At 59.4% G+C, this 7,387-nt stretch overlaps 3 protein-coding genes across 3 annotated transcripts in view; all 3 read right to left on the bottom strand.

Moving 5' to 3' along the window:
- Positions 1 to 1,454, bottom strand: SDRG_03631 (hypothetical protein). Its single transcript, XM_008609267.1, has one exon. It carries the CDS (start codon positions 1,408 to 1,410, stop codon positions 61 to 63), a length of 1,350 nt encoding a protein of 449 aa, XP_008607489.1. The 5' UTR covers positions 1,411 to 1,454; the 3' UTR covers positions 1 to 60.
- Positions 1,455 to 2,007: 553 nt separating this feature from the next.
- Positions 2,008 to 3,921, bottom strand: SDRG_03630 (hypothetical protein). The gene has a single exon (XM_008609266.1). The coding sequence runs from the start codon at positions 3,884 to 3,886 to the stop codon at positions 2,081 to 2,083; it is 1,806 nt and encodes a 601-aa protein (XP_008607488.1). The 5' UTR covers positions 3,887 to 3,921; the 3' UTR covers positions 2,008 to 2,080.
- A 459-nt stretch (positions 3,922 to 4,380) lies between these two features.
- The window catches only part of SDRG_03629 (hypothetical protein), a 9,603-nt gene continuing 6,596 nt past the window's right edge, over positions 4,381 to 7,387 (bottom strand). The window contains exons 2-3 of the mRNA XM_008609265.1: positions 5,753 to 6,632; positions 4,381 to 5,704 (exon numbers count right to left, since the gene is read on the bottom strand). Coding sequence (XP_008607487.1) covers positions 4,428 to 5,704; positions 5,753 to 6,632 — 2,157 coding nt within the window. The 3' untranslated portion in view covers positions 4,381 to 4,427. The remainder of the gene's footprint in view (positions 5,705 to 5,752; positions 6,633 to 7,387) is intronic.

Genomic DNA, 7,387 nt, shown 5'->3' with positions numbered 1-7,387 from the left:
CGGCACAGGATCCAGCGGGCAAGACAGTGTATTGGAATTAGGATGCGATCGCTGTCGTCTCTACTTGTCGCTGCCATACAAAAACACGACGCTGAAGACGAGGACGCCGGCCATCATCGAGAACGCCGACGCGTAGTAGGGGAAGGCCGCGGGGATGAAGCGCTCGTACTCGTCGTGCTTGTACGGGCGCAGCGACACTTGGGTCGTAAAGTGCAGCGTCGAGAAGCCGATGCGGCGGTACATGACGCGGAACTGGAAGATGCCGTAGACATCCGGCGCGGTGAACGTGACGCTGAAGCGGCCGTCGCCGTTGTGCGTCATTGTCTTGCGCACGTGCGGGTCGAGCATGACAAACTCGAGCTGGACGTCGTCGGCCGCGAACGGGGCCCACGCGCCGTGCTTGAGCTCGGCCACGTCAAACGAGTACGTCAAGTTGTCCTTGATGCGGTACACGAGCGAGTCCCGCGCGACCTCGGCGTCCGGGTACAGCGTCAGCGGCTGGTCCGGGCGCTCGACTTCGTTGAGCATCTTGTCGGGCAGCGACCCGTCTTTGCGCGCGTGGTGGACGTTCGAGACGCGCAAAACACCGCGCTCGCCAAGGCCCCACGCGCTCACGGCGGCGACAAAGGCGCCGTTGCCGTACGTGTCCGAGGTCACATACGCGTTGCTAAAGATGTCGAGCGACCCGGTGAAGATTAACCGCGCATTGTTGCGGGCTTGGATGGCCGTGACGAGCCCGACGTTGGAGCCAATGACCACTTCGTGCGACTCACGGATCTCCTTGGTGGGCGCGGCCGAGTAGGCGGTCGGCTCGGCCGACAAGACCGTGAAGCCGAGGATGTTGGAGGGTTCGAGCGTCATGCCAATGCCATTGTAGACAATCGGCTTCTTCGCCTTGAGGACCTTGTCGCTGACGACAATGCTCGAGTCAATCCACTTGGTCGTCGCGATGAGCGAGTGGTACGTATCCGCCGGGTCCGCAAGGTGATGGACATGGTCCATGACGATCGTGCCCTTCTTCTCAAACTCGACACCCGACTCGAGCGCAAACTGACGCAACATCTTGGAGAGGCGGATGCTGCCGCCAACGATGACGTTGCCGCCGTCTTCCACAAAGGTCAGGAGCGCATCCTTGCCGAGCGTCGTGGCGCCAAGCGTCTTGAGCGTTGGCGAGAGGATCACGACGTTGTCGTAGAGCGCGTCGCCGTACTTTTTGAGCGCAAAGCCGGCGCTCTTCTCGTTAAAGTAGCTCAGTTCGTGGCCGCGGGCCGAGAGCTGCGCCAAGAAGGCCGAGGCTTCGGTCGTCTCGGGCGTCTCGGCCTCGTCGAGGAAGACGGCCGTGCGCGCGGCCATCGCGACGCTAAGGAGCGCAGCGACCATGGCCAGGATGAGCACCTGGCGGGACGACATGGTTTCGACACGTCACAAGCAACTTGTTTGTGGCTCAAACTCGGCAGCGCACAGATCGGGTCCGCCACATACAAACACCAAGTGCTATATTTTAAATACACCATTTTATTCAAGCTTGTTGTTTGTATACAAAGCGTTATCGTTTTTTAACCAGCGTCCACGTCAGCGTCGCGTTGCTATTTTTGTCCGGGACAAATCAAACGTTGTCCTGGACAAAAACGGCTACCACCACTCGCACCACAGGAGTGCTTGCAGTGATGGCGATCCCGGTGGCGGGATCACGACGTACTTCCGTGCTAGGTACATGCCGGACGACGTAATTACTAATATATAAACGCTAGCGATACCGATATGAGGGAGGTTCAAGTCGGCTCAGTGGAAGCTGGGTTGTCAGTGAAACTCATTCATTCAAAATGGTGTTCAAATCTCGCATTTCAATGGGTAGGTCGGCCTATCTTTGGTTAAATGCATCATTGGGTGCCAATGATTGGGTGCTAACCTTTTTAGTTCTTCAGACTTGACGCCTTTGCAGTTCCTCGATGCGACTATGGCAAGGACCTTTGCTGTGGAGTGCTCTCGCTCCCGCTTGTGTATCGATTGGGAAGCAAACACGAGTTTATATTACTACAAGACGCTGGAATTGGCGCCATAAATACAGAATGTTGCGTCCTCACGCGTCAGTGGGCGTGGTCGATGCAGTCGACGCGGACGAGTCGAGCGACGGGCGGTGCAACATTGCGGCGCGCTTGACGACGAGGTCGGTGTGGAAGCTCGCCCAGCGCGCTTGTACAAGTGCTTGGCGCTTGGCCGGGAGGGGCAGCACGTGCACGAGAAAGTCGGTGATGTACGCGGCGCCGACCGGTCGAAAGAGGCGCTCGAGAAACGTGTAGAACGTCGTGCCTGGCATCGACGTTGTCCCGTACTTCTTGGACGTGTACTGGAACGACTGGAATCGCTTGGGGTTTTGGTCGCACGCGTCCCAGACCGCGTCGAGGATTGCTTGCTGGAGCTGGTCGGCGTCCGTCTCGATGACCGAGATCGCGTTCGCAGCAATGACGTGCGAGATACTGCGCGCCATGGCTTCGTCGATCGCTCGCCAATCGAGGAGCGAGAGCGGCTTGGCAGTTGGCACGGCCACGTCGTGGAACGGTCGTGCGACCACATACTGCCCGTGCACATCGAGCGACGTGGGCACCATGTAGCCCCAAATGAGATGCCGCGTCTCGGTCAGTAAGGTCGGCACACTCTTCCACGGCGTCACCGTGATCATGGTCGACTTGTGGTCGTTGGTGACGAGCGTGATCGTGATGTTGAAGAGCGAGCAGAGCGTCTTGAGCGCAATCGTGCCGACGCGTCCGTACTGCCGCCGCTTGCACCGGTGAAAGACCTTCTTGACGTCAATGACGCTCATGCGCACTTGGGTCGCGATCGCTTCCGCGTGCAAGAGGCCAAAGTTGGTCATGTAGAGTCGAATCTTCTCGGCGGCCGCAATCGCTGGCGTCGCACCCACAAACGATGCGCGGTGCGTGAGCAAGCTCGACGACGCAAACTCAATCTCAATGTCGTCGGGTAGGTAGAGCTCGGTGACGAGGCACATGTACGCACTGCGCTCGACGTCGTCCGCAAGCTCGGGCGGCTGCGCCATGAGCTTCTTCATCGCGAGGACGACGACGAGGCCCGCAAGGCTCTGCTCCAGCGACCGAAAGTGGCACTGACAGCCGTACGTCGAGCAGAGCAAAATGCCGCGGTTGGCATCGTCGAGCAAGTGCGCTTCGAGAACGTCGAGCTTGCCCTTCTCGACGGTCGCGAGCGACGGGTTCCAGACCGTCACCTTGAGGTGCGACCCAAACCCGACGTCAAAGTTGCTAAAGTACCGCAGAAACGGCGGCGCCCGGACGTCGAGGAAGTGCAAGAGGCGCAGCGGCGTGCTGACAATGTCCTGCAAATAGGCTTGGAGCTCGGTTTGGCGCTTGGCCATGAACGCTTTGGTGCGGTGCTGGAACATCCAGCGACGCGTGCGGTGGGTCTTGGGCGGCAAGATGTGGTTCATCGGGTGGTCCGCGCTAGGCAGCGGCTTGGAGGTTGTCTGCAGCCACCACAGCCATGTCCGCGTCGGGATCGACGCCGTCGTCGTGGTCGCAGTGTCGGCGTTGGAAGGGACCTTGATCGTGCGCAGTTGACAGTCGAGCGACCGAAATTCCTCAAACGACCGCCACGTACCCCAGTGGGACGCAAACGCGACGTGCGGGTACTGTCGGCACGCAAACACAATGTCGGTCGCAATGTAGTACTCGGGGTGCACCATGATGCTCTCGTCGTACCGGAACGCGCGCACGTGCATGACGCACTTGTGGATCGTCGTCACGTCGTGGAGCGTCACGTCAATTTGGTTGTTGTTGCTCGGGCGGAACCGTCGCGCTGACGACGACTGGTGTGCCGCCGACGCCGGCGGCTTGATGCGCATCGGCGTGCCCATGTCGAGTTGGAAGGTCCTCGAATATCTGAAGAGGCAGTTCGGTCTGCCCCAACTCTACATTGCGCCAAGCAATCGCAGCCGTTGGAACCAGCTGCGAGACATCGTCTCCGTCCCGGCGACTCGGCGCGTCGGCCGATTGGCCCTTGATAGTCGTGTCCCACCGACGATACTAGATCGTCACCACCACCAAATCATGCATGTCAACGCAAAGCTCGGTGGTTTTAGCATCGCAAGCAGCGTCGTCTCGCCCTAGTCCTCGGACGTGTTATCACGCGGGTGGGAGCTGGGGTGTAGGTGCTTGGTACAGTTGTCTCGCAAGATGTCACCCCACCAGGGTTCGGGTTGTCTCGTGGACCCTTCTTGTCGGCGCCGACATCGATGGTCGCGAGCGGTTCCACGACTGCAGCTGTCGCGTTACTCGCGTCGCGCGCCTGTTCCGCGGCTTCTGCCAGCTTCGTACCGACAACGGCAATTCTCAACTCAAAAGACAATCGTGTGCATTGTACTCTAACATAATATTACTATATTTATTCCTGGCAACTTACAGCACCACGTAGCTGTCCGAGTAGCTCATGTCGTCGTCCTGCGGTAATGTCCAGCTCGTTTGGCCGCACGACTCATTGTAGTAGTACATCTTGCCGGTGACCGTCGACTGGACGGCAGCCCACCCGTTGCCGTTGGGCGCCGCCGCATCCGGGTTGAGCTCAAAGCTGTCGGCCTTCAGAAAGCTCACAAAGCCCTCGCGCGACGAGTCGGTGGGCGGCACGTCGACGACTTCAACGAGCTTGGCGTCGATCGCTTTGGTACTCTCGCGCACACTTTCCATGTTGCTCTGGATCATGTAGAGCTCCTGGTTGATCTTGGAGAGCGCGTTCGTGAGGCGTTCTTCGTGCTGCGCCGAGATCGACGGCGCTTCCTCTATGACAGGCACCTCGGTCGTCGACTGCCGCAGGTTCTCGTGGTGGCCAATGTCTTGGATCTTCTCCGTCACTTCTTGGTTGCGCATATGCAAGTCGACCGTCGACTCCTTCACGGTCGAAATGTCGCGCGTGATCGCGTCCATGTCGGCGTTGAGCTTCATGACGAGCGTCATGCGCTGCAGTGACTCGTCCTCGTCATTGTCGACGTTGACCGTCGACCGCATCGACGACCGGTCCTTCTCGAGATCGTCGTAGTGGAACGCAAAGCTCTCGCGGACATAGTTGACGTCGTCGAAATTGGCCTTGGCGAGGTCCATGAGCGACGACGGCGACTTGATCGGCGGCGCGAAGTCGTCGAGCGAAATCTCTTCCTCGTGCAGCGGCGGTTGCTCCGCGTCGTCGTACGCATCGACGTCAAGCTCGCTAATGCGCTCCGACATACGCTCCGACATGCGCTCCGAGTAGCGTTCGGTAAAGACGTCCGAGACAGACGAGAGGTCGCTGAGACGGTCCGAGTCGCCGTCCCCGTTGTCCGACGTCGACGCCGTCTGAACGATCGAGAAGTCCATGCCCGACATGGCCATGTCGACAAACTGCTCCGGCTCGAGCGACGACCGGCGCTGTGACGGTGTCGACGGGTTCGTACTTGTCGTCGTCGTCGTCGTCGTCGGTGGCAACATGACCTTGGGTGGCTCGACAATGCTAATGTGCTGCATGTCTTCGATTGAGATGCGAGGAATCGTCGGTGGCCGAGACGGGTCCATGCTCGGCCGGGACGACGACGAGTTGGACGTGATCGACATGGTGCGAGGCGTGCCGTTGCTGTTCATGGATGCAGCGAGCATCCGGTGCTCCATCATGCTCGGTCGCGAGTCTTGGCTCGCACGCAGCAACGCATCTACACACCTCGTATAAGCAACCAACATGTCTCCCGTCAATATCGTACTCGGATCGGTTGGCGACGTCGAGTTGTGCGTCGGCGGCATCTCCGAGTGGCTGCGCCGGTAGTGTGTCGGCGTGCTAAACGGTGCAGTTGTCGTCGGGCCAAACGACGACTGGTACTGCAGTTCGCGCGCCGACGACGACGACCAGTCGGACGAGTTGCTCGACCGGTCGATCGTCGAGTACTTCTCCGAAACGCGGGTGGTCGCAAAAGAAAAGTTGCCTGCCTGCGAATCCCGAAAGCTCGAGTCCCGGAACGTCGAATCTCGGAACTGAATCGACTCGCGCGAATTCGAGCCCGACCCCGAGAGGCGCCCGATCGACGACGGCAACGAGTTGGTGCGCGCCGAGAGGTTGCAGCGGCCGCAGACGCGGATCTTGGCCTTCTCGCGCGTCCCGACCTGCTGGTTCATGCTGCACTGCGAGCATATGACGTCGCCGCACGCACGGCAATTGTACTTTTTCCGAACGAGCGAAAATTGGCGCGTACAAAGCGAGCAAAACGAGCGCTTGCTTGTTGGCACAAATTCGTGCGGCTGGATCCACTTGAGCGTGTTCATGCGCGACTGGTCGAAGTGGTCGCGGAGTGCAGCGCCGCGAAGGCCCGCGAGCTCCGACATCTTGTTGGTCACGTACATGGGCAGCTTGCCGTTAAAGTCGCCGAGCACCATGGACCGCAGTTCGACCTGAAAGTCCGAGAGCGTTTTGGGCGACGACGCATTGCGGCTGGCGCTGTCGCTGCTGCGAAACGTGTGCAGCATCGTGGTCGTCGCCCGCACAAACTTGTTGGTGCCGTCGACCGACCGCAGCGACTCGAGGTCGATCGACTTGGAGAGACGATACCCAATGCGGTGCCCTTCTTCATTGACAAACGAGTCGACAATCTAGTAGAGGCCATGACCACAAGGTCACGAAGCATCGATGGTCCATACCTCGAGGTAGATGTAGTCGCGCGGCTTGGTGGGCGGCGCAACCGACTTCATGCAGTGCCACTTGATGCACACGTAGCGGCCATTAACGTCGCGCGGGCAGAGCACATGCAGGATCGCGCCGTCGAGAAACTCGGCGGGATTGACTGCGACCTCGCGCTCGTGAAAGTCGCGGGTCGTCTCGGTCGTCAAGTGGTCCAGCATCTCGTCAAAGGACGCGTTCACAAGGCAGACGCTGCGCACGGCGAGCGCGTGGTTGGACATGGAGTTCATGTCGTCGGCGGCGCGCGAGACGACGACGCCGTCCTTCTGCTTGAGCGGCTGCCACCGGATCGCGCCAAAGTCGTTGCAGAGCAGGAGCGCTTCGTCGACCGCTGCGTCAATGTGGGATATGAAGAACTTGGCCTCCATCGGGTCGAGGGGCGGGAGGCGCGAGAGCGCGTCCGCCAAGGACGCCCCACTCGACATGGCTTGGGTCATGCCAACCGGTCCGAAGAAGAGCACAAGAGGCGAACTGGTTGGCATCCATCATATAGTCAGTACGCGCATTCGGGGTTTTTCCTGGACGACTTTATTTTATTATTTTATTGTTATACTGGTCGAATTAAAATGCACGCGGTTTCCGGCGACTATCAATACGTCGTATGAAGGCCGCGCGTGAGTAACAGGCGATGTATTATTATAATTTGATATTTTAATATTTCATGCCG

This window comes from Saprolegnia diclina (assembly GCF_000281045.1).
Source record: "Saprolegnia diclina VS20 unplaced genomic scaffold supercont1.8, whole genome shotgun sequence".
Taxonomy (NCBI): Eukaryota; Oomycota; class Saprolegniomycetes; order Saprolegniales; family Saprolegniaceae; genus Saprolegnia; species Saprolegnia diclina.
The sequence above is the reverse complement of the archived record's forward strand: the minus strand, read 5'-3'. Positions and strand labels throughout refer to the sequence as shown.